The sequence below is a fragment of the Cibotium barometz genome, chromosome 31, assembly GCF_041138505.1.
Source record: "Cibotium barometz isolate CiBa-2024 chromosome 31, ASM4113850v1, whole genome shotgun sequence".
Taxonomy (NCBI): domain Eukaryota; kingdom Viridiplantae; phylum Streptophyta; class Polypodiopsida; order Cyatheales; family Cibotiaceae; genus Cibotium; species Cibotium barometz.
Window position 1 is genome coordinate 26,597,132 of NC_141076.1, and position 27,648 is coordinate 26,624,779.

Genomic DNA, 27,648 nt, shown 5'->3' on the forward strand with positions numbered 1-27,648 from the left:
ACATTTAATGTCTTTTCATCACAATGGAAGCCTTGTAACTCTTAAAGGAAACATTGTTGTACCCAAGGAAACTTTTATCAATGAGCTGGAATTAATGGAAGATATTTTTAACTATGAACTTTTTCAGTTGGTTATGGATCCAGTGTCTTCGTATATTCATTTTGATGCAAACACTGTTTCTTTAGATGTTTGGGAAAGTAAAGTGTTAAGTTCCATTAAAAGCGAATTTCAGGATGTATTTTCTGATGAATTGCCTCATGGATTACCTCCTAAACGAGAGGTGGACCATAAAATAGAGCTAGTACTAGGGGCAGAACCTGTTAGTATTCCTCCGTATCGACTTAGCCAATCTGAGGAGGATGAGGTAGCCAAACAACTAGCTGAATATTTGAGAATGGATCAAATTAGACCAAGTAAGTCTCCTTGGAGTGCACTAGTTCTCCTCGTTAAGAAAAAGGATCAAGGTACCTGGAGGATGTGTATTGATTATAAACGTCTTAACAAGGTTACAATTAAAAATAGATACTCATTACCTAGATCAGATGATCTTATTGATAGGTTGCATGGAGCTAAGTATTTTACAAAGCTTGACTTGCGAACACGTTATCATCAGATCCGTATAGCAAAGGAAGATGTTCCTAAAACTGCTTTTAGGACAAGATATGGACATTATGAATTTTTAGTGTTACCCTTTGGTCTCACTAATGCACCAGCAACTTTCCAAACAGATGATGAATGATATATTTCGAGATCTGTTAGGAAAATGTGATGGTTTTCTTAGATGATATTTTGATATACAGCAAAACTTTGGATGAGCATGAGAGTCATCTTAAAGAGGTTCTAGAAGGCTCGGGAAGAAAAAACTGTATTGTAAATTATCTAAGTGTGATTTCTTTAAAAAGAAATTGTTATATTTAGATCATAAGATCTCTCGGGATGGCTTAAGTATAGATTTGGATCGGATCCAAAAGGTTTTGGAATGGCCAGTTCCGCGTACGGTCAAACAGCTAAGATCTTTCTTAGGTTTTGTGGTATTTCTTCGAAAACCTATTAAAGATTATTCGAAGTTCACTGTACCTTTTACCAATCTTCTTAAAGATAAAAATAAAAAGTCCAATTCTCCAATTGGTTGAAATGATAAGCTACAGCAAGCTTTCAAAATTTTGAAAAATAAAGTTCGAGATGCTCCTGTGTTAGCTTTGCCAGATCCTAGCAGACCTTACATTGTTGAGACTGATGCTAGTGATTTTGCGGTAGCGCAGCTTTGTTCCAGGATGGGAAGCCTGTGGCTTTCGAGAGTAAGAAACTCAATGATGCACAGACTAGGTACCCAGTTCAGAAAAAAGAGTTGTATGCAATCATTTATGCTTTAAAGGCATGGAGACAGTATCTTTACGGGTCTCAGTTTATGGTCTTAACAGATCATCAATCTTTACAGTATATTTGTGATCAACCGGACTTGAAGGATAGAAAAGCAAGATGGACTGAGTTGATGCAGGATTTCGATTTTATGATTAAATACAGAAAGGGTAGCTTAAATCGCATTACTGATGCATTGAGTCGAATCGGTGAAGTTAATGAGCTTTGCTTCACTGAGATTACTTCTAACTTGTACGATTCACTCAGGGAAAAATGCAGCACAGATATTTTCTTTGAAAAATATTAGAATTTGGCAAAATCAGGGTCCAACTCTGAAGTAGATCAAAACTTGGTGAAAGGAAAAGCCAACCAATTTTTTCTTCGGAATGGTCTTTTATTCTGAAATGATAAGATTTGCGTGCTGGATGTGTCGAAAATTAAGTTAAGGATCCTATTTTAGTGCCATGACGCACCATCGACAGGACATCCTGGCATACAACGTACCTTGGCTTTAGTTAGAAGGACATTTTATTGGCCAAAAATGAAAGATTTTATTCAGAGTTATGTGGTCCGATGTCATCAATGTCAAATAAACAAGGCTGAACGCCTTAAATCTGCTGGGTTATTACATCCTTTGGATATTCCGTCTAAAAAGTGAAAAAATATTTCCATGGATTTCATTACGGGACTTCCACATACCAACAGGGATCACGATGCCATTTGGGTAGTCGTAGATAGATTGACAAAGATGGCTAGGTTTTTACCCACAAAAACAACAGTTAAAGCTTCGAAATTGGCGTACCAATTTGTCGAGCAACTGTTTAGACTATATGGTCTACCTTCTGATATTATGAGCGATCGAGACTCTAAGTTCACGGCTAATTTTTGACAAGAAGTCTTCAAGAAATTGAAAACTACTTTAAGTATGAGTTCCTCTGATCATCCGCAGTCTCATGGGCAAACAAAGCGGGTGAATCAAGTTGTAGATATGCTTCGTGCATTGTCTCTGAAAAATCATCAAATTGAAAAAAGTATCTTCCACTGATAGAATTTGCCTATAACAATTCTAAACATGCGGCTACAAGTTTTAGTCCGTTCATGCTTATGTATGGATATCAACCCCGAGCACCTATTGATGTTGGTCTTAAAAGGACATTGAGCTTGATGCATCGAGGGATTTCTTGCATGATATGCAAGAAATGCTAAAAGAAGCTCGAGATTCTATCAGGAGTGCTCACGATAGAGCATGGATTTATTCTGATAGAGGACGCTCATCTCGATCTTTTGAACCAAGAACGTTGGTTTATTTAAAAGTTCTTGAAGACTCTCTAACTTTATCAACGAAAAAATGCTCAAAATTATCTCCTAGATGTTGTGGTCCATTTCGAGTTATTCGTCGAATTGGCACGATTGCGTACGAGCTAAAACTGCCTCCACATGTTAGAGTTCATCTAGTCTTTCATGTCAGTAGATTGAAAGAGAAGCTGGGAGGTGAGGATAACATAGTTACTCCTCAAGAACTCGTTGAAGTCGAAGATTTATCTGATGTTCCACATGAACCTGAAAGAGTACTTGAATTCAGGGAAAGGAAACTTCGTAGTCGACTAATTCCTGAAGTTAAAATTTTGTGGAAAGATAGGGAAATAGAGGATTCTACTCGGGAGTCGGTTGAGAACGTTCAGCGTAAATTTTCCTCTTTTCATTGCAAGAGTGCAATGTTTTGAGAGAGGGGAAGTATGTTATGTGCACTGATACAAGAATTTTTGTAAACTTTATCATTTACATGGCATTCAGTCTTTTGTTTTTTAGCAAGCTTTTATATACACACGTGCCCGGACGCGCGCACACACTCATAAATAAATGTATGTTTATTTATTTATTATATATTTATATTTATACACATATATACATACCTATGTATATATATACGTAAATGTGCGTGTAAAGGACTAGATCCCAACCAAAAGACCTATGTATATACACATATAATATATATGACTAGAGCTCTCAACCAAAAGACCCAAGTGAACTCACTGTTGTAATGTAGAGAAGGCCTTGTACTCATGGCCAATTCCATTATGAGTCTCAACAAACAAGCCACAATCAAACAGTGAATGGCCAGAGCCACACTAGACATGACAATATTGTACATTCGGGCACAAAACGGCAAACATATTAAGCCACAATCACACAGTGAATGGCCTAAGCCACAGCTGCTTCACTTAGGAACAGACAATCCAATGGATGTTGCACTTGTGGTCGACACCCAGCTGTCCAGTTCCAGGAACGTGTGATCTAAAGAACATGACGCACTTTTTTTTACAATCATCATAATCAATAGCCTGGGCAGGGCACCTCTGTAATCATACCATATACCTCCTCATTGAATGAAATCCTTCATTGGATCATCAAAATGAACTTTCTTCATTCGGTATGCTTCCATATCTTCAGCCGTAACCTGAAGAAAGCATACCGTGTCAGCCACGCGTACATATAGAAGACGGTACTGTATAATCAATGATACAAAAGGTGATAAAGACCTGATCATTCCATGTGACATTATACTTCCGTTTTCTTTCGTCCTTCTCTTCCCTTTTCCTTTCTTCTTCCTGCCATGAACAAGAAGGGTCAGATGGTACAACCACAAGGAAAGCATGTACAATAAAGCACCACAAACAATAAAACAGTATAAAAAATACCCTTTTCATAGCCTCCTTTAAGAGCTTGGCATCCAAAACAACATCATCAGGAGCCTCCAAACCCCATGTTGCCAAATTCTTCTCTTCTCGAACAACAGGTTTATCTGCCAGCAGTTGACATGAACCACCTTGAGAATCATATGTAGATCATGTTGAATCTCATAGAAAAGAGAAGCTAAAAATCAATAGTACAAACCTGGAGCACTCTCTTTGCGTGCCATATTGGCTCTCATGAGTTCACCTGAAGCTTCAGCTGCTTCGATACCAGCTAAACCAGTACAATAACTGTTTCGTATCATCTGCTTGCAACACTTGTAGCCCCATTTACTGTCCTTCCACCACGACCCCCACACAGAAGTGTGATTGTTGATGAAAACATCTTCCTCATACTTGCTTTTAGGAACAGCTTTCTCCTGCAAAAGCACCATCATCACCATGTCAAGCAGCAACCAAGGCACAAACAGGATTGAATGATGGCACATGCACAACTCATAGGCATAACATCAACACCAGTGAAGCAAACACCCCATGAAGGCTCACCTGGCCCCTTATTATTCGTCCTGCCCTATCGTATTCCACTTGTTTCTCTGTCTGACCCAGTAGGAGCTCCATGGGAGGCACAACATCAGAAGCAGCATTCCCATACTTTGCCATGATATCATTTTTCAGTTGCCCCTTCAGACTTTCTTTTTTGATCTTGAACTCTTTATGTAGTAACTCAGCCTGTGAAGGTGCCGCCTGCATGTGTATATCCTGACCTTTTTCAAATGCCTCCCATGAATGAATGGTCAGTTGCTTGAATTCCTGTGCTTGCCCACTCGTCCTGTTTTGATTGTCTCCCTGAAATAACACCACCAAACGTAAATATTCCTATAAATCCTTATCTTAGAAAGCAGGAGAGTTAGGCTGTTTACAGATAAAACCCCTGTAATGCAACAGGAAGGGGGAGATCCCCTGTCCAAGACTGATGGCAGACGATCAAGAAGGGCCTGCCAGTCTGGAGGGCCTTAACCAGAACTCTATCATCACTCATAGTTGATGGCTTTTAGCAAATGCTCCAAGCTAGCACAACCACTTACACAATAGAACTTCTCATTCGGATCACTGTCAGGAAGCGGATCTTCTCGCATGGATCGAGTTTTGGGATCATAGTATGCAGAGTTGACATCCAAATTCAGCAAATATTTGGCCGTATCTTCCCGAATACGCAGATTCCTGTTACCATAAACATCGTAAGAAACAATAAACAAGAGCTGGCCATTGAGCACAAGAAGGAAAACCCCATATGAAGGATATACTAAAGAGTCAAGATTCATACCTGACCGTCCCAGTGCTTCCTCCTCCAGTTGTCCGGACACGCTTTTCCACCTTCGCAAAATCCATCTGTTTGCTTTCATCAACTTTCGCCTCGTCAACTTCAAGGTCTTCATCCTCTTCCTCCTCACTCTGCATCTCTCCCCCATCCACATCCTGGCCTTTGTCTCTCCCCTCCAATTTCTTCAACTGTTGTTCTTTCTGATACTTTCTTCTGGCCTCATCCCTAGCCTCATAGGAATCAATGACATGTGTATAGGCTGTAGAATCGTATCCATTCCACCTGTCACGTTTTCCATCATAGTCCAACTCAAAAGTTTCAACTTTTTCGTCGGGAGCAATGTGCTTGCCCGTCCATCTCGCTCCGACCTTACGTGGCCTTTCCATGCATGACTTGCTGTCATGTGTCAAAGCTCCACAACTGGAAATGATAGAAAAGGCATAATGAGCATATCCTGATAAGTAAATAACACATTCTATGTTCAAAATGGAACTTTCAGCGTCAGTGTAATAATCAACCAGCACATACAGAGAGGTTTCTATAAAGAGACTTAGCATGCAAGGCCATAATCCATAGTCACAGGGGACGGAGGGGACGGACCCTTGGAACGGGGGGGACGCCGTCCCGCGAACACTGGGGGACGGGGACGGACGGACGTCCCCATCTGGGCGTCCCTCACAAGGGACGGCATTCCAGGGACGGACCAGGAGGGGACGGTTGTGGGGGATGGCTGCATGGGAACGCCGCAGGTTACTGTTTGGGCAATGGTCACCTTTTTTACCTTTTTTTGGCCATTTGGGAGGGGCTTTTCATGGGCCTTTAGCCTTGGCCCATAGGCCTTGAGCCTTTGAGGCTTTGGGCCTTGGCCTCTCTTGCCTCCCTCCCTATAAGAACACACACACACACACTCACACTTCAAGCTTTAGCTTCACACACACACACACACTCTCTCTCCCTCAAGTGTCAAGCCTCAAGGGCCAAGGTCTCAAGTTTCAAGCTCTCACACAAGCAAGCTGTAGCCTCTCAAGACACACACTCTCTCCCTCACACACTCTCTCTCTCAAGCTTCACACACACACACACACACACACACACACACACACACCCTCACACTCAAGTACACCCTCACACTCAAGTTCTCCCTCAACTTTCAAGGCTCAAGCCTCACTCACTCTCTCTCTCTCTCTCAAGCTATCAAGTGACAAGGAGGCATCCTCCTCGTGGCAGTGGCTCTTCAAGTTCCAACTACCCATAGAAGGACGACGGGATGGACATGGTGGGATGAGGTCAATCACACCCCATCCCGTCATGGAGGTGGTGCACAGCCATGGACATGCAAGCTTTGCCCGTATAGACGAGTGGGTGGTACTGACAAAGTAATTTTTAAGTGTCGTTCCTACCCCCGTCCCCGTTCCCTAAATATGGCCGTCCCCCGTCCCGTTCCCGTCCCCCGTTACCGTCCCCCGTCCCTTGTGACTATGCCATAATCACACTCTCCATAGCCAGTGCGAGCACCTCCACAGCAGCTCCATAGCCATACAAGAACAGAGGGCAAGCTTTCTTGAACATCTAGAACCCTGAACCTTTCCTGTATGGAGGAGAGTGCTACATGGGCTCTTCCCTCCACCCTCTCATATGTAACATCCCTCCCAGAGGGCCCAGCCATGACTACTCTACCACAATAGGAGAATTGTATCTGCTATGTTCAAATGTAACTTCAAAGGATTCTTTCTTCCTTCTTTTTTTTTATATGAGAGGAGGGGGTGTTACCATTTGGTCCATCTCCATTTTTGGAGCCACTTCTATGGGACTGTCACTCCATAGAGCGGCCAGATTTGTGCCATGTTCACATGGGGCCAGGCCAGTGTCCCATGTGAAAGGGCCAGTTTTATGGTGTCACATGGACGGGAGCCAGATCAGTGCCACCCATGTGAGACCAGTGCTGCGTCACATGGACGAGAACCAGTTTCGTGTCACCCGTGTGTGATAGGCTTCGTGCTGTATGGACGGGAGCCTATGGTGCCACCCGTGTATAGCCAGGATGGTGTCTTACCTATGGGACTGTCACTCCATAGGAAGACCAGGACATTTATTTATATTTGTCATGCCAGTTTTGTGCCCAACAGGAACCTCTTGTACAAGTTTCATGAAAGGGGGATTTCGTCCACTACTTGTGCACATGCATTTATGCCTGCATGCATAAATTTGTTTTTGCATGACTTGTTTGCGTGTGTCTGCCTGTTATGCTGTGCCAGTACACTGGACGGGGACGCCCCCAGTGTACTCTGGAATGCTGTTTGCTGACTCGGTGGTGTGGCGTGTGAACACGTGGTAAGTATTGTCATTTTGCCCCTTCTAAAATGTAAAATCCATAAGCTATAGTTAACTTTAATGTTTATAAGCTAATGTGTTCACAGACATTTAAAAGAAGGGCTAGACATTTCCTTTTTGATGGTGCCCATAGTATTAAAGTGAATCTAAGGTTTTATAACCTTTGATAAGGCTTTTGCATGGAACATCTATTGAAAATTCCCCAAGTGGTGGGTTGGTGGTTTCTTTCTCTCCATCGCCTGCAGCTTACTCCCCGTCCTGTATCCGCCTGAAGCTGTCCCCGCCTGTACCAGCCCCCGGTGTACCTGCTGTCCAAGGCTGTACCAGCCCTTGTGTACTTGCTGTCCACGCCTGTTGGCTGCTGAACCTGCAGTACCAATTGTACCCGCCTGTACCAGCCCCTGGTGTACCTACTGTACCTGCTGCAAGTACAGGTACCTGCATAGTACCTGGCCGGTTGTACTTGCACACTCGTGAAGTACCTAAAGTGCTTGATTGTACCTGCTACAAGTAGTACCGGTTGTATCTGGATTGTACTCACCGTACCAAGTGCTCTCATATTCTTTTTCTCATTTGAATAAATCTGAAATTTGCTAATTAAATTCAGAAAATGCTTTAAGTTGTGTAGAGCAGGAGCATGGCATGTATGCGCTGACCATGTTCACGAAATTCTTCCCGGTGTGGTTAGTATATTTCCCTGTGTGGTGTTGTTAACCGCACTCTCAGAGCTTCTGAGAGCCAGTGAAGGTTATTCGACTCACCGGGGAATTTGGGACCAAAGCTCATTGGGGAGAACCAGGCCACGTTCCCTCCGCGGTGTACTCCTTGGCCTGCGTCAGTACGGGCGTGCCTATTGATGCACGGTCCCAGAAGACCAGTGAAAGGCAGGTGTCAACCCAGTGAAGGTGGGAATGAGTGTGTGATTTGGGGCTACTCTGCCCAACACCTCTTCATCGACTTGAACCAGTTCTTTTTGGTTGTTTTCACTCCCTTGTGGAGAAATCTGGCCTGTCAGGCCCGTGACACTTGTACAAATATAAATACTCCAAGAAATACAAAAAGTATTGAGGGAGGGGCCGGCCCTTTCCGGCCCCAATGCTGGTGTCATTTGTATTTTCAATATTTCCAGTATTTGTGTTGCTGATGTTGTTTCCATTGTTTAATAACAACTAAATTAAGTGTTCTAAATATGTGTATATTGTCTTCCGATCTGTAGGCCTCTTGTAGGGAGCGGTCACATTGGTATCAGAGCCCGGTCGTCTCTCTTTCTCAAGAGGAGACACGGAGTTTTGAGATCGGAAGCAAGCACGAACACTTAATTCAATGGACAGCCAAGGCAACCCATTGGAGGTGCCGAATTCGAGGGGCCAATCAAGTGCTTCACGAGATTCCGATGCATTGCATGGAAGGCATAAGCCTCTTGAGAGAGTCTATGACAATGCATACATAGGACAGCCATCACGTGGTAAAGAACCCATGCACGAGGAAGAGCCCAATGCATTGAGGGATGAGTTGGAGCACATGAAGAGGCTCTTGCAGGCAAAAGAGCAAGAGCTGAAATTCTTGCATGAGGACCCCCATGTACAAAGTGTCATAGAAGCCAAGAAAGCTGATGCTATGGTGGGCATGACTTTTGAGTCTATCGCTCGAGAAGTGGGTAAGAAGCCAAGGGTGCAGGCACTCTCTTATCTTATCCGCAAGGGTGACCTTAAAGAGGGAGAGAATGGACAGCTTATGTTCAAGAATCCACCCCGTTTGCAGCATGGAGACCCAGTGAAACCGGCCTCTGGTAGAAACCAAAGTGCGGTAGACTAGCTAGTAGCAGTCACCCTTCCACTTGTAGTCTAGAGTGCCCCAAAACTGAAATGAAATCGACACCTGTTGGCCCCAAAGCTTGGCACCCCTTTCGGTATTTCTTTATTCAAATTCAAAGAGATGTAAACCTGAGTACAACAAAACCAGCCAGGAGAATACACCTGTATGTCCAATCTAGCAACCCACAAGACCTCTTAGCACAGAGGATTCACACACAGATCTGTGTCCCACAAAAGCAACACTCTGTGCTTCCCTCTGATCAACCAAGACAATTCAGCAGGGCAGCCTTGAGCACACATCTGGCATATCTCATGTACATGGTTCCACAACTCAATTCACATATACATCCACTGTCCAATTCTCTGTTTCCACCCTTTCAATCTGCCATACCCCTCCTCTCACAAGGGGCCAGATAACACAACTATGCAGCAGACATAAGCCAATGGAAAGAAAGAAAGAAGGACAAGTTCAGAGCTTACCAATTCAGTGCGTGGTTCTGCACTCGTGAGGCCGATCGTACCAGTTTGTACTTGCAAGAAACTGTCTGTACTTTCCTCCCTGCAACCACTTGACTGCTGCACCAACTATGCTCTGAGAAAATCCCACATGCAACTGGAGATGCGCCGCCTTACTGTTCAAAACTGACAAGTCAATACCTGCCTATACTTGTCCATACAGGTCAACAACACCTGACTGAACCTGTCCGTACAGAATTGTACGGACTGTGCTGCAGTCGCCTGAATCTGCCCGTACAGGTGTTCGCCTGCTGTACTCGACTGTACCAGCTGGTACAGTTCTACGCCTGCAATCAGCCGCCTGTGTCAGCTGTCGTACAGCCGCCTATACCTGCTGTACGGTACCCTATCTACTTCACCTGCACCAGTCAGCAATAGAGCAGCAGACGCCTGAATCAGCGCCGCCTGTACTAATCCGTACGCAGCAACCTGTACCTGCAATCGTACAATAGCCACGTGGACTGTACCTGCAACTGTACGGCCTGTTCTGTTCTGTACGGAAAATTCTGTACGCCGCCAAACACACAGCAGCCAGACGACTTCTTTCTCCTCAACGCATGAAGCTTGCACGACTCTCAAAAAGTAAGAGAGAGAGAGAGAGATGAGGGAGGCATGTACCAAAAGTGGAGTTTCCTCCCTCCAAAAATATCCTAAGGCCCAAACTTTAATGTTTATTAAAGTTTCCTAGGGGCCACCCATGGATAAAACATTAAAAATATTAATGTTCTGGTCCCCCTTCACATTTGAAGATGTCCACACCTCATCTCATTTGTCCGGGCACCCCAAATATGAATCATTTAATATTTATTTTGCTCAGCAACCACCATGCCCACACTTGTGCTGTTCCATTTTCACAGGGTCATGACATACCCCCCTCTTGAAAAATGGCAAGCGTCCTCGATTGCAATCTGGTGATATAGCAAAATATCCAAGGTGAAATATACAATATGGCAAGATCAGCGTCCCAATCTCTCTAAGCCATGCACATGTATCAACATTCACTGCAAACCAATGGCGGAGTAGTAGTTCAAGTTGTATACCACTGTGAACCATACATAACCACAACATCCAATGTAACTAGTACACATATATCATAGAAGTCCCATAAACAGATGTAGTGTCAGCCATCAATACCTTCGGGTGAGACAAAAACTGCACCAAGCGACCTCTAGATGTCATCTGAGTCTGTCTGTATCAAGGGAGTGGAGGTGCTACCCCCCCTCTTGAGCATCAGGCAATGCTCCAGACCCATGCTCTGCTGAACTTGAATGAGCCGTAACAAGAGTCGGCTCCAACTCAAAGGCATCGAGATAAAGCTGCAAAACCTGAGGTGAATCTGTTAAGTCACCTTCCTCCAACCACTTCGCATCCATCGGTGAATAGTTCTTGAACTTCACAATATAGCGACGGGAAACTTTACCTCGTACCTTTCTTTCCTTATGTGCCAGTATCTGCTCTGGAATAAGAACCTCATCAAGTTCCTCAACTTCCGGCTGAGCCTCATCTAATACATCCTCAGGCACATCCCCACGGAAAGGTCTAAGGAGACATGAAATGCATTGTGAATCCTCCAGTGATCTAGTAGCTTCAAGCGATAGGCCACCTCACCAATCTTTTCCAATACCTGAAAAGGCCCATAATAGCGCATGCTCAACTTAGGAAATAAGCGCTCTTTACCCTTCATCTTCTTGAGCCTAGCCTTTTCAAAGCGCAAAAGAACCCAATCACCCAATGCAAACTCTAATGCACGTCTGTGACGGTCTGCTGCTTTCTTTAGCTTCTGCTGAGTTTTCTGGAGTGCCAACTTAACTCTCCGATAAGCGTCATCCATGCTTTCCACCTACTGATCAGCCTCAAAGATCTTATCCTTTGTGTGCAAAATGGGTGGTACCTTCTTCCCTCCTTCCACAATCTCAAAAGGCGCCTTGCCCATCGAGGTATGGACAGTGTTGTTATAGGCAAACTCCACCAAAGGAAGATACTTTTCCCATTGCTGCTTGTGCTCTGACACATAACACTTAAGAAGATCTAACACTGTAGAGTTAGCCTCTTCTGATTGACCATCTGTTTGCGGATGAAATGAAGATGAAAACTTGAGAGTTGTACCCATGTTGTCAAACAACCCTCTCTAGAACAAACTCGTCATCCGTGGATCACGGTCACTAATGATAGACGTAGGCAAGCCATGATATTTGAAGATGTTCGCCATGAACAACTTCACCATATGATCAACTTTGATCGTCTTACGCACGGGAATGAAATGAGCCTGCTTACTGAACCTGCATATGATAGTCCAAATGCCATCGTTCCCCGTTTGAGTACGTGGAAGATCAAATATAAAATCCATGGCAATGCTCTCCCATGGTCTATCTGGAATAGGTAAAGGCTGAAGTAACCCTGGTGTCTTTTGACAATCAAACTTTACCTTCTGACATACGATGCATTGCCTAACAAAGGCATCAACATCTCTTCTCAAGGTTGGCCAATAAGAGAAAGTCTCCACTGCTTTTACCGTGGCGTCAATACCTCTATGACCTGCATACGGTGGAGCATGACTTTCAATCATAACCTTGAGTCGCAATTGTTAGAAGGTTGGCGAACATGGTATCAGAGCCCGGGCGTGTGTGGTCTTGGGCGGCTCAAGCGTGTGTGGTTCTGGGCGACCCCCTCGCACCTCGGTGGCTTGCGGAGCTCGGATCGAGGGAGGGTGTTAGAAGGTTGGCAATTTCGAGCTTGTGATCAATGTCTAATTGGTGCCTTGGATTATCCCATAAGTGGAAGCATGGGAAGTTGAAGAGCCATATATAGGCTAGAGTGGCACCTTGTCATAATCATCTCCTCCGGCCGATGTTTTGGGAGGCAGCTCATCGGGAGATGGGAGCTCGATGGAGGGATGTTGTAGTGCCCGTTGGGGGTGTTCGTGGAGCTCGATGGTGATGCGTCTCCTACGTGCGTTAGTCTTCCGCTGCGCATTCTGACAGCGATTGCCTGGTAACACACAGTCTACCATGCATCAACAAAAACCCATCTCTGAGAGTATAGTGCTCATGCTGCTGACCCTCAGACATCTGATCATACAGCCTTTCAAAGTCCTCATCATGGGCATAGGGCATACTGCTCTTTCATTTCATCAAGCTCATGATGATAAGCAAGTGAAACTGCTGAGACCTGTGACTTGCGTGACAAAGCATCTGCCACAACATTCTTTTTGCCTTCCACATGCACAATCTGGAAGTGAAACATAGACAAAAAGTTTGCCCATCGCATATGCTTCTCTGAAACCTTAGTTTGCATGAGGAAATAACGCAAGGTCTGATGATCTGTCTGCACAGTGAAATCAGCCCCAAGCAAATAATGTTTCCATGTAGAAAGAGCATGAATTACAGCCAACATCTCTTTCTCATAAACCTGTAAATGCTTCTCGGCATCCTACAATATTCTACTCTCATAGGCTATCACATGTCCTTCCTGCGTGAGAACTGCCTCAATGCTGTTTCCACATGCATCACATTGGACAACAAAAGCCTTTCGGAGGTCCAGTAATACCAATACTGGATCCGAAGTAATCTTTTCTTTAAGCTTTTTAAAGGCTGTAATTTCCTGATCAGCCCATCTAAACGGAGTTGCCTTCTTTGTTAAGGCATGAAGGGGCAAAGCAATTTCAGCAAAATACCGTATGTATCGCCTGTAATAGGAACACAATCCCAAAAAGCTGCGTACATCATGCACGGTCCTCAAATTTGGCCAATTAAGAATTGCTTCCACCTTCGATGGATCCATACGGACTCCATGCTTAGACACAATATGCCCCAAGAAGTGTATCTCTTGCAAGAAAAACTCACTCTTCTTGCCATTAATAACCAGCCCATGGTTCCGGAGTTCTGCAAACACAATGGCCAAATGCTTTCTATGCTCCTCCTCAGTTTGTGAATGCACAATCATATCATCAAAGAATGTGCCCACAAACGCTCTATAAGGCCTGAAAATCCTGTCCATCATTCTGTTCAATGTGGCAGGTGCATTTGTCAAACCAAAGGGCATAACCAAGAACTCATACAACCCAAACGTGGTTCGAAATGCTGTCTTATGCACATCCTCGGGTCTATTACGTATCTGATGATACCCGCTTTTCAAGTCAATCTGACTAAAAACTGTGGAGCCTTGTAAACGGTCCAAAATGTCATCGATCCTCGGAATGGGGAATCGATTCTTGATAGTATTCTTGTTCAGCGCCCTGTAATCAATACACATGCGCCAAGAACCATCTTTCTTTTGTACTAAGAGTACGGGTGAGCAAAAGGGTGATGAGCTAGGCTGTATCAACCCTTTATTCAACAGCTCTTGTACCTAACTCATAATTTCTTCTTGTTGGGCTGCACTAACACGGTACGGCGGTCTATTTGGTGGAGTATTGGCATGATCTTCTGGCCTTTCCGGAGGAAGTTCCCCTGGCAAAGACTCGGAAAAACAATCTTGGAACCCACATAAGAAATCAGTCCTGTCCTTATCTAACATAGACAAATTAGACTTAGACTCATCATCTTTTGCATCCTTTACATAAATCAAGTATGCGGAAAGATGCTTTTTCATTACTGATGAAATTGCCGAAGCTGATACAATAGGAACAGATTCCCCTTTAAGTTTTACATCCAAAACATGTTCTTTCCCTCTATGAGTCAAAGTGATCTTCCTATTGTATGTATCCACCACCGCATGTACTCTGTGGCACCATGGCATTCCCAACAAAACATCACATCCATCAAGTGGCATGATGAAAAACTCTTCGCTGTCCACATAACACTGCAAATGAAGCCTGAGCTTCCCAATAATAGGATTGACGGGTTCTGCATACCCAGGGCAAGCCATGTTAGCCTCATATAAAGGCCCCATCTCCTCTGCACGAATCCTCAATCGGCCAGCCAAATCCGGTGAAATAAAGTTGGCTCTAGTACCTGTGTCAAAGAATATCAAGGCATTTTGATCTCTCACTTTGCCCCATGCCCTGCACAACTCAGTCTCTTCACCACCTGGCTATTCCCCAACAAGATCAGGAACTAAACCTGCAGAAGGTTTTGGTTTCTTTGACTTGGGCTCTCCTTTGGTGTCAGAGTCCTTTTGGGACTTTCTCTTGGGACAATTAAAAGACATATGTCCCTCTTCTGTGCAGTAGAAACATTTCCGAGCATCCCTCAAAGCCTGTCTCTCCTCAAGAGTTCTCTTGGACATTGGCAACTTCTTATACCACGTCTCTGTAGACCCTTTTGCATCACGCGAAGCATGCCCTGACTTTTCGGATTTCTTGCTCGAGTTCTTACTGCCTTTAAATCCAGATGAGACTCCAGTGAATAACACATAACCTGTCATAGCATTCTCTATCATCTGTGACATGTTTGTTACTCGAGTCTTGATGCAATAGTCACGCACTTCCTTGGGCAGCCCACAACAATACTTCTCTACCTGCTCAGACAAAGGCACTGCACGGTAAGAAGTAACTGGGAGTAAAGCTTCCCAAAACTTCTTGTTATAATCTTCAAGATTTTCACACTTTGATGCATCCAACTTGTGCCATGCTGTCATTACACCCACCTCAAAAGTAGATGTGAGCCATACGAAAGAGAACACCTGTTTAAATTGTACCCAAGTAGATGGTGCTATGCCCTGCAGAAGAAGAGTAGACCACCACTGCAATGCAAGAAAAGTCGCAGCTTTTCTCACCTTAGAGGACTCCGTGTAATTACCACCAGAAAAAGCAGCATCAAACTGCTGTAAAAAGGTAAGTGTCTTTAGTTTATCTTTGGCCTCACTGAATGTATCAAATTTCACAGCAGCTCCCCCTTCCTTATAATCCTTCGCCTTACCCATAGGCGTTAGATTATCGTAAGGAAGTGGCTTCACAAGATTGCTACCCCCAGCATTCATGCCCATCATAGGGTCAACATTACCAATTCCCACACCTGGCATGCCATACATTCCAGCCATGTTTCCAAACATACCATTATGCATACCAGGCTGCATGCCCCCATACATATTTGCTTGCATTCCAGGTTGCATGCCCCCATGCATTCCGGACTGCATACCACCATACATATTCCCTTGCATACCAGGCTGAAAACTAGCTCCAAATTTCCCTAGAATACCCATGCCTCCCTGAGGATAACCCCCAGTCATGGATTGGAACACAGAGCCACCACCAAAATAACCTGGATGCATAGACTGCTAAGGAATAGATGGCTGTCCGAAAAAGGAACTCTGAGAATCAGTACCAAAAGCATGTTGCATGTTCGAAAACTGTCCAAAAGATGGATCCTGTGGGAAGGCAGCACTATGACCCTCAGTAAGGTTCTTAGAACGCACCTTCTTCTTCTTCTTTTCAGGCTCAAAACGGGATCTCATAAATTCAGCAAACTTCTCACTTTGTGTGAGCTGCATAAACACATCCATTACACCGGCCAAACGATTTTTAAACTGAGCATCATCTTCCTCTTTACTAAGCATGTGTTACATCCTCATATTGCTCATCATCTACAGCCTGTTCTCCTACAAGAATATCCTCATATTCATTTCTCTCAGGAGAGGTCTCTTGCTCTTCCTCTTCATTGTAAAAATATTCGTCTTCTGTATCAGACATGTTGCTGAATTTTTCAGCAATGACTTTCCTGGAGTCAACCACGAGCTCACCCCCTTAAGAAAGTTGATGATGGGTCCCGGCAACGGAACCTTGAAACCGGCCTCTGGTAGAAACCAAAGTGCGGTAGACTAGCAGTCACCCTTCCACTTGTAGTCCAAATAAGAAACAAAATTAACTGGAGCTAGAGTGCCCCAAAACTGAAATGAAATCGACACCTGTTGGCCCCAAAGCTTGGCGCCCCTTTCGTTATTTCTTTATTCAAATTCAAAGAGATGCAAACCTAAGTACAACAAAACCAGCCAGGAGAATACACCTGTATGTCCAATCTGGTAGCCCACAAGACCTCTTAGCACAGAGGATTCACACAGATCTGTGTCCCACAAAAGCAACACTCTGTGCTTCCCTTTGATAAACCAAGACAATTCAGCAGGGCAACCTTGAGCACACATCTCGCATTTCTCATGTACATGGTTCCACAACTCAGTTCACATATACATCCACTGTCCAATTCTCTGTTTCCACCCTTTCAATCGGCCATACCCCTCCTCTCACAAGGGGCCAGATAACACAACTCTGCAGCAGACATAAGCCAATGGAAAGAAAGAAAGAAGGACAAGTTCAGAGCTTACCAATTTAGTGCGTGGTTCTGCACTCGTGAGGCCGATCGTACCAGTTTGTACTTGCAAGAAACTGTCTGTACTTTTCTCCCTGCAACCACTTGACTGATGCACCAACTATGCTCTGATAAAATCCCACATGCAACTGGAGATGTGCCGCCTTACTGTTCAGAACTGACAGGTCAGTACCTGCCTATACTTGTCCGTACAGGTCTATCATGTGCACAGTGCGTATATACCGTGTGCTATACGCATGCAAGACTAGTTTCGAGGCTTGGGGAAGCTTGGAACTAGGCACGCTGATTGACGAGCTGAGTTAAAAAAATACTAACGGGCGGGCACCCAAGTATGGATGGGCGGGCGGCCAAGTATGGACGCCCGATGACCGGCCAAGAGCCTATAAAAGGGTGGCCAAGGTTAGTTATTGTATTATGGAGAGTCTCGCGAGTTTGTGAGAGCTCTATGGTCTTGGAGCCTGGATCTAGTGCAGACGTGCACCTGCTTTATGCAGCCGAAGCCGACAGCAGTCTCGAGGCCCGCGAGGGCAGCTTCGTGGCGGTATGGGACGTCGCGAGGAGGAGATTGGTCGGTATGTCAACCTAGTTAGCTCAGCTCGTGGCTCGATGGGGACAGCCAAGACTGGGGGCTTGCCCACGGCTGTCATGGTTGGGAGGTGAGTCAGGCCTGCACCCCCTTTGTTGTTTGTTGTTCGTTTGTTTGCAGGATTCGAGTTTCGAACCAAGACCGATCACGAGGGGATCCGTGGGGATTTGACAAGGTCAGCAACACCTGACTGAACCTGTCCGTACAGAACTATACGGACTGTGCTGCAGTCGCCTGAATCTGCCCGTACAAGTGTTCGCCTGCTGTACCCGACTGTACCAGCTGGTACAATTCTACGCCTACAATCAGCCGCCTGTGTCAGCTGTCGTACAGCCGCCTATACCTGCTGTACGGTACCCTGTCTGCTTCACCTGCACCAGCCAGCAATAGAGCAGCAGACGCCTGAACCAGCGCCGCCTGTACTAATCCATACGCAGCAACCTATACCTGTAGTCGTACAATAACCACGTGGACTGTACCTGCAACTGTACGGCCTGTCCTGTTCTGTACGAAAAATTATGTACGCAGCCAGACGACTTCTTTCTCCTCAACGCATAACGCTTGCACGACTCTCAAAAAGCGAGAGAGAGAGAGAGAGAGAGAGAGAGAGAGAGAGAGAGAGAGAGAGAGAGAGAGAGAGATGAGGGATGCGTGTACCAAAAGTGGAGTTTCCTCCCTCCAAAAATATCCTAAGGCCCAAACTTTAATGTTTATTGAAGTTTCCTAGGGGCCACTTAGGCCTAGGGGCCACCCATGGATAAAACATTAAAAATATTAATGTTCTGGTCCCCCTTCACATTTGAAGATGTCCACACCTCATCTTATTTGTCCGGGCACCCCAAATATGAATCATTTAATATTTATTTTGCTCAACCACCACCATGCCCACACTTGTGCTGTTCCATTTTCACAGGGTCATGACACCCAACCTCTCAAAGGTTGAGATTATATTTGCATAAAGAAGAAGTATCGGTCACCTCTCGCCATGCATCCACTCCTCATGGCATAGGAGGAAACAAATTTATGCATGCTCAAGGCCATTTGGATTCTAAGTATGTACATCATGGGGACAATGGTCGACATGCAAGCCAAAAGACCTTGCCTATTGAGTTGTCTCGTGGTGAGACAAGGGCATCTTTCAGCGAGGTCACATGCACTGGGGCCACAAGAATCAAAGACCCATGTCACTTTGGCTAGTGGAACACCTATCATTGCCCATGAACCTCATGCAAAGAGAGCTACCCCGTTGGATAAGGGGAAGAGAAAAAGAGAAGAACATGTACCACATCCCAAGAAGCTCAAGGAGTTCAAGACAAGGGACCAGAGTCACACGGGGACGCGGGGACGGCCCTTAGGGACGCGGGGACGGGGACGGCCGGGGACGGGGGGACACGCAGGGGACGCCGTGCAGAATGGGGACGCAGACAGTCGTCCCGGGGACGCGTTCCCGAAACGCAGGACGGGCAGGGGACGCAGACAGGGGACGCAGACAGGGGTCATAAACGGTCAGAAAACGGCCAGAAACGGGCAAATTTCCAGCTATAAAAGAAGGCACACTTTAGGACTTTTCTCCACACTCAAGTTTGAAGCTTCAAGTCTCATTGCTCAAGCCTCAAGCTTCCAAAGTTCCAAGTTCCATTGTCCAAGCCTCAAGGCCCAAGTGGCAAGTTAGCCCTCTCTCTCTCTCTATACTATCTACATTGTGCCAACTTCCAAGCCATCTCTCTCTCTCTCTCTCTCTCTCTCTCTCTCTCTCTCTCTCTCTCTCTCTCTCCAAGTTCCATGATCCATCCCTTTTGAGACTTGCAAGCCTCAAGAGTCAAGCGGCAACTTGCAACTCTCTATTGCACCCTTCTTCCCTCTCTCTCACACTATCATCATTCATGGCATCTCAAGGTGAAGGCGCCGCCGCCACATCTTCCGTTGCGGGCTCTTCACGAAGGAGGCCGGCGGTGCACACATGGTCATGGTGGGATGAGGTCCACTACACTAGTCGTGGAGTGGGCGGTGGTTCAAGGGCATGGAATTGCATGATCTATTGTGATCTATCATCTATGATCTATCTAGTATCTCTATTTTGTACCCACTCTTTTTTGTAACCCTCACTGCCCATGAGGCATGTACTTATCTCTTTGTATCTATCAGACTATCAATCACATAATCAGTGTGCCATCGATGTTTTATTAGCGCATTTTGCTCAAAATGACTCTTGTTTTTTTGTCTATTCGGTGTAAAATTTTGTTCAAAGTGTCTCTATATGTATGTCATGCATACAACTCCTAAATTGCTTTTAAAAAAGAGGTTTTTTTTTGCCGTTCCCGACCCCGTCCCCGGGACGGCACTTCCCCGTCCCCGTCCCCATGTGACTCTGCAAGGGACAAGTCCATGAAATTTGATGCCTTTCATGGAGAGTATGATGCTTCTAAAGTGCTAGCATTTGTGGCACAGTTTGATATTGCTTTTAGTGATGAGGACTTCACTGAGAAGTCCAAAATTCGTCATGCAAGCATGTTCTTGAAGGGGACATCTGCCCTTGTACCTGCTGCAAGTACAGGTACTTGCATAGTACCTAGCTGGTTGTACTTACACACTTGTGAAGTACCTAAAGTGCTTGATTGTACCTGCTACAAAAAGTACCGGTTGTATCTGGATTGTACTCACCGTACTAGGTGCTCTCATATTCTTTTTCTCATTTGAATAAATCTGAAATTTGCTAATTTAAATTCAAAAAATGCTTTAAGTTGTATAGTGCATGAGCATGGCATGTATATGCTAACCATGTTTAGGAAATTCTTCCTAGTGTGGTTAGTATATTTCACTGTGTGGTGTTGTTAACCGCGCTCTCAAAGCTTCTGAGAGCCAGTGAAAGTTAGACTCGCCAGGGAATTTGAGAGCAAAGCTCATTGGGGAGAACTAGGTCACGTTCCCTCCGCGGTGTACTCCTTGGCCTGCGTCAGTACGGGCGTGCTTGTTGGTACACAGTCCCAGAAGACCAGTGAAAGGCAGGTGTCCACCCAATGAAGGTGGGAATGAGCCTATGATTTGGGGCTACTCTGCCCAACACCTCTTCATCGACTTGAACCAGTTCTTTTTGGTTGATTTCACTCCTTTGTGTAGAGAAATCTGGCCTGTCAGGCCCGTGACACTTGTACAAATATAAATACTCCAAGAAATACAAAAAGTATTGAGAGGGGGGGGGGGGGGGGGGGCCTTTCCGGCCCCAGTGCTGGTGTCATTTGTATTTTCAGTATTTGTGTTGCTGATGTTGTTTCCATTGTTTAATAACAGTTAAGTGTTCTAAATATGTGTATATTGTCTTCCGATCTGTAAGTCACCTCTAGGGAGCGGTCACATTGTCACCATTTGGTCCATCTCCATTTTTGGAGCCACTTCTATGGAACTGTCACTCCATAGAGCAGCCAGATTTGTGCCATGTTCACATGGGGCCAGGCCAGTGTCCCATGTGAAAGGGCCAGTTTTATGGTGTCACATGGATGGGAGCCAGATCAGTGCCACCCGTGTGCGACTAGTGCTGCGTCACATGGACGGGAACCAGTTTCGTGTCACCCGTGTGTGATTTGCTTCGTGTTGTATGGACGGAAGCCTGTTGGTGCCAACTGTGTATAGCCAGGATGGTGTCTTACCTATGGGACTGTCACTCCATAGGAAGACCAGGACACATTTATTTATATTTGTCGCGCCAGTTTTGTGCCTGACAAGAACCTCTTGTACAAGTGTCATGAAAGGGAGATTTCGTCCACTACTTGTGCACATGCATTTATGCCTGCATGCATAAATTTGTTTTTGCATGACTTGTTTGCGTGTCTGCCTGTTATGCCGTGCCAGTACACTGGATGGGGACGCCCCCAATGTACCGTGGAATGCTGTTTGCTGACTCGGTGGTGTGGCGTGTGAACAGGTGGTAAGTATTGTCATTTTGCCCATTCTAAAATGTAAAATCCATAAGCTATAGTTAACTTTAATGTTTATAAGCTAATGTGTTCACACACATTTAAAAGAAGAGCTAGACATTTCCTTTTTGATGGTGCCCATAGTATTAAATTGAATCTAAGGTTTTATAACCTTTGATAAGGCTTTTGCATGGACATCTATTGAAAATTCCCCACGTGGTGGGTTGGTGGTTTCTTTCTCTCCATCGCCTGCAGCTTACTCCCCATCGCCTATATCCGCTTGGGGCTGTCCCCGCCTGTACCAGCCCCTGGTGTCCCTGTTGTCCACGGCTATACCAGCCCTTGTGTACTTGCTGTCCACGCCTGTTGGCTGCTGAACCTGCAGTACCTGTTGTACCCGACTGTACCAGCCCCTGGTGTACCTGCTGTCCACGGCTGTACCAGCTCTTGTGTACTTGCTGTCCACGCATGTTGGCTGTTGAACCTGCAGTACCTGTTGTACCCACCTGTACCACCCCCTGGTGTACCTACTGTCCACGGCTGTACCAGCCCTTGTGTACGTGCTGTCCACGCCTGTTGGCTGCTGAACCTGCAGTACCTGTTGTACCCGCCTATACCAGCCCCTGGTGTACCTATTGTACCTGCTGGCTGCCCCTGGTGTACCTACTGTACCTGCTGTACCTGCTGCAAGTACAGGTACCTAAGAAATCACATACATTGCACATTACACTAGAAGGAAGGGAGTACATGATTTACCAAACACATGCATTGCACATTACACTAGAAGGAAGGGAGTACATGATTTACCAAACACATGCATTGCTGTCAAGCGCTTGCATCTTCTTTTGAATCATTCTTTGCTATCATGGGCCTACATAGTACCTGGCTGGTTGTACTTGCACACTTGTGAAGTACCTAAAGTGCTTGATTGTACCCGTTACAAGTAGTACCGGTTGTATCTGGATTGTACTCCCCGTACCAGGTGCTCTCATATTCTTTTTCTCATTTCAATAAATCTAAAATTTGCTAATTTAAATTCAGAAAATGCTTTAAGTTGTGTAGTGCAGGAGCATGGCATGTATATGCTGACCATGTTCAAGAAATTCTTCCTGGTGTGGTTGCTATATTTCCCTGTGTGGTGTTGTTAACCGCGCTCTCAGAGCTTCTGAGAGCCAGTGAAGGTTATTAGACTCACCGGGCAATTTGGGAGCAAAGCTCATTGGGGAGAACCAGGCCACGTTCCCTCCGCGGTGTACTCCTTGGCCTGCGTCAGTACGGGCGTGCCTGTTGGTGCACGGTCCTGGAAGACCAGTGAAAGGCAAGTGTCCACCCAATGAAGGTGGGAATGAGTGTGTGATTTGGGGCTACTCTGCCCAACACCTCTTCATCGACTTGAACCAGTTCTTTTTGGTTGTTTTCACTCCCTTGTAGAGAAATCTGGCCTGTCAGGCCCGTGACACTTGTACAAATATAAATACTCCAAGAAATACAAAAAGTATTGAAGTTAAGCCGGCCCTTTCCGGCCCCAATGCTGGTGTCATTTGTATTTTCAGTATTTCCAATATTTGTGTTGCTGATGTTGTTTCCATTGTTTAATATCAGTTAAATTAAGTGTTCTAAATATGTGTATATTGTCTTCCGATCTGTAGGCCTCCTGTAGGGAGCGGTCACAGGGGGTAGAGCAGTAAAAAAAATCACTCTTCCTACCTGTGGAGTACTTGTGCTTTGTGCAAGAGTTACGAGAGAGAGAGAAGAGAGCAGCAAAATCACAATGACTAAGTAGACATAAATCATACTCTATAGTTCATGCATAAGAATGTGACATTTGAATGTTCAAGTACAAAATGAAATGCAAAAGGTAGATCTCCTGATCCCAGCTCAACGCTGTCATTAGATGCCAGTGCTCAACCGAACAATACCTACTGCAGATCACTTCCAGCTCTTCCTTGCCTTGAGAGTTGAGCCAAGGCTCCTTAGCATAAGAACATCTGGGAATGTACGAGGCAATGAGAGACAGGGCTTGGGTGCTTTTAAATAGAGCTAATCGGTCCCTTAATGCTGTCGGCCTGCTGTAGCAGCCCCCGACTTGTATAAAAATCCCAATTACTATGATCGACTTTAATAAGGTATGTTTGACAGCCCACAACTACACATTTATTAATATTTTCCATACACGTGGCGCCCACATACTGCTGGCCGGGGTGTGATGGGAACCCAGTCCAAGCTCCCATCTACCCACCGAAGCAGCCTGTTCAGCCCAACCTGCAGGTATGCCACTCTCTCCCCTACTAAAATCACAGCTGTCCTTAGCTGTCAGGTATCTAGATTAGTGCAGAAACTCTAGTCAAAGTGCCTCCAAGGTACTGATTGGCCCCAGGGGCCCAAGATCTGGGAAGTCAGTTTACAACTGCTCCTCAGCCAACATTCCTCCTCCACCTCATCAGCACCAAAACCTGCAAAGAAACCTCCCGCCAAATCTACTAATCCAGCACCCCCTCATTCAACACCTATTGATAAAGTGCTGACTCAAATCTGCCTCCTACTGAGAACACTCCCAACCGACTCCCCAAAAAACTACACCCATTGATTGCTCAGCTCAAATGGAGCACCAATCCGTTTCGGACCAAATCCAATGCACTCCTGCAGATGACAGAAACCCATTCATAGACCACACTCCATGGAACTGTTGTGTCAAACCTTTATGTACTTGGTAATTTCCTTGGCCTTGAATGATCAAACTAATATCCACTAATTCCATGCTAGACTTCAAAGCTTGGCCCTACATACACCAAAGCAAAAAATCTAGCCATAGTCTTTCCAACATCCAGGAAATCTGTCTCATATGAAGACATACCGATCAGCACATCCTCCTGCAGTGAAGACACATTTGCACAGAACTCACCCTTTGGCTACACATAGCCAGTTCTTGTAGTACAACTACCCATCACTAATGGCGTACTCTATGCCAAAAATGGCAAGATCAAGAGCACAAGTATCATGTGCAAGACATGTGCAGGCTAATTCCCACGTCTAATCCTTGAAGGAAAACAAGATAAAGAACCAGATTCAGGAGCATATACTGCAAGAAGCCGGCTACACATAGCCAGTTCTTATAGTACAACCACCCATCATGAATGGTGTACTCTATGCCAAAAATGGTAAGATCAAGTGCACAAGTGTCATGTGCAAGATGTGTGCAGGCTAATTCCCACGTCTAATCCTTGAAGGAAAACAAGATAAAGAACCAGATAGTGGAGGATTTATGAGGCTGTCAGCCAGCGCATGAAAGGGTTTATGAGCAATCGGCTGCAGCAAATTGACAAGGATTTGACCAAGACCTGGCTGAAAGCAGGTCGGCCAGTCCATTGGGATTCCCAAGGCCTATTTAAAACATTGTTTGCTCATTGTTTTGCTCATTCAGTCCTTCCTTGGACTAAGTCATAGAATAGGAAATAGATTAGGTGTTAGACTTGTACACCTTTTTGTACTATAGAATATACTGAATACTCAGCTATATCTCTCTCTTTTCTCTATCTTCTACTTGCGTTTTGCATCAAGCATGTTCCAAGATGGTGTTTAGGGCTGAAAGAAGACTTCCAGAGCTTCCACATGTGACAACAAGGCATTAGGTGGAACACACACGAACGGCCACGACCAACCAGGCCCCCCCATCCGCCCATGTCAAATCCCATGATACCACGTAAAATGTGGGGGATGAGAGGGCATATGAGTTCTTTTTAGCCTTTATACCCACTTCGGCGTCCTTCAAACATGTGTCAAGAACAAACACAATACCTTTGCATGGATGTAATGTATTACTTAAAATGCCTTGGCATGCTCGCTTCGATTTCCCATAAGGCTAACAAAACCAAGAAGATTATGTTTATGCATACAGAGACGGAGAGCATGTGATTGATGTGATTGAAAGATAGCCCAAAAGAAAATTTTCTTCACTATTTTATAAGGGATAAGATTTATGCACCACATGTACAAGTTGTTAATCGTGGGAATGCACTTTCTGATGTAGAAGCCCAAGAGATCTGCAAGCTAAGGATCGTCAGTTGCATACCCAAGTATCACGAGGCTCATGGAAGAGAAGACCCATTGGAAGAGAGTTCATTCCATTTCAAAACATTCATCCGTTTCATGTTTCATAGGGACAAAACGAGTTTTCATGTGACCATGTGTATGCCAGGCACTAGATGAGGAAATGCAACACGTGCAAAAAGGCAATGAATGGAGAATAGAGAAAAAAAAAATGGATGGCCGAATGGGTAAAAGGGATTTTGGAAGAACTCAATGAGAACAAAGGCGTTGAGGAGGCTAGAGGAAAGCTAAGGCTTTTCTTGAAATGATCTCTTACCATTGAAAGACTATAGATTTCATTTACCACAGGAAAAATCCCATGTTCATCTCTTCTCGCATTTATATCTCAAAATTAAGAGATTTCAATATTAAACGTGGATATCTACAAGGAATCTTAATGAATGTATGTGATTTTGAGCCACAAGTGGAAAACACTAGAAACAAAGGCAAAAAGAATGAGTACCTAATCAATAAATTAGCCCTGGATGAAAGAAAGGTGATTTAGGTTCTTTAGGGGCAGACAAGAATGAAAAGTGACCGGTGCAATGTCACTCTAAAACAGGGGTCCAAAGATGGGACAAGGCAGTACAGAGATAAGGACAGGACCATAGGTGCAAGCAAGGGGTGAATGAGGCAGAAAAGCGCTATGACCTACAGGGCTCATTCATGATCATGGCTACAGCGTAGGGAGGTTTGCTGCAATAATATGAACCTACCAGTTGACCTGACAAGAAGAGATTGATCCAAGATAGAACTGGCCACATTGTAATTGAATCTATGAGGCCACTCCAATTCACAATGTGATTCCAAGATTACAATACTTAAATGTTGCTGTCCCCCAACATCCACAGCCAAGATTGATCTCCAGCCATAGAATATACTTGAATAGTTGATCATAGAAGCTCCCCCCAACCAGCATATGGTATATGTTGTTGGGTCATTCCCAGTGTGTTCCATCACTCCCATCAAGATGTATGCTCTTTCAATGGCTAAGGTGGTATTTTGAGAGACGCGGGAGAATAGGGAACCACAGATTTTTAAGGGCCTAAATTCTATTCATCAGACCCAAATAAAAAAGTGCACATTGAACAAAAATTCTTAAGGCACAAGGGCTTGAACTCACTTGACACAGGCGCCCTTCCTGTACTTCTCAGACTGGAAAACTTTAGCACCACGATCGTACCAATCTCTGGAGTAGTTAGGATCTGATTTCCATTTCCGCTGATGCTTCAAACTCTGGTAAGGGCAAAGGGAAGTTTTTATTAATTCTCAGGTTAACTAAAAACCCTTAGGATATGGGGTTATTTCTTTTTACGTACCGGTCTCTCTGCATTGAGATACCATGGAGCGGAGGACATGTACTGCGGGATGTGGGGGTTGATCTCCTTGCCATCCTCATCCAGTTCGGCCGGTGCAAGCCCAGCCTTGCGGGCCTCCTCCAACTCTAACTGCTTCCTGTGATCCTCCCTCGATTTGAAGCCCACTGCAGCGATACCCAGGATTATTGTGCTGAATTCAGGACCCTCTCCCCGCCCCAGGAAACCAAAAACAAAAAATCCAGCCAGAAAAAAAAACGATCTAGAACTTCCGAGAAACCCACAGACTGTGTGGCAAAGATCGTACCTGCAGCCGTCGCCATGGCGGAGTCGCGCAAAACAGGTCCACAGATGGATTGACGACTGCGGGTTTTGTAGAATGGTAATTTTACAAATCCGGAAGGCGAAGGAGGTATTAAGATATAATACGCCAGTATATATCTTTTAGCTATC

At 45.0% G+C, this 27,648-nt stretch overlaps 1 protein-coding gene across 1 annotated transcript; it reads right to left on the bottom strand.

Annotated features, from left to right (window-relative positions):
• Positions 1 to 3,398: 3,398 nt before the first annotated feature.
• LOC147620677 (pre-mRNA-splicing factor SLU7-like) lies at positions 3,399 to 27,648 on the bottom strand. Its single transcript, XM_086824947.1, has 10 exons — positions 27,503 to 27,648; positions 27,199 to 27,362; positions 27,003 to 27,115; positions 5,377 to 5,793; positions 5,138 to 5,273; positions 4,599 to 4,898; positions 4,255 to 4,471; positions 4,059 to 4,162; positions 3,900 to 3,968; positions 3,399 to 3,817 (listed from the first exon to the last, which is right to left on the bottom strand). The coding sequence occupies exons 1-10, from the start codon at positions 27,516 to 27,518 to the stop codon at positions 3,740 to 3,742; spliced, it is 1,614 nt and encodes a 537-aa protein (XP_086681073.1). The 5' UTR covers positions 27,519 to 27,648; the 3' UTR covers positions 3,399 to 3,739.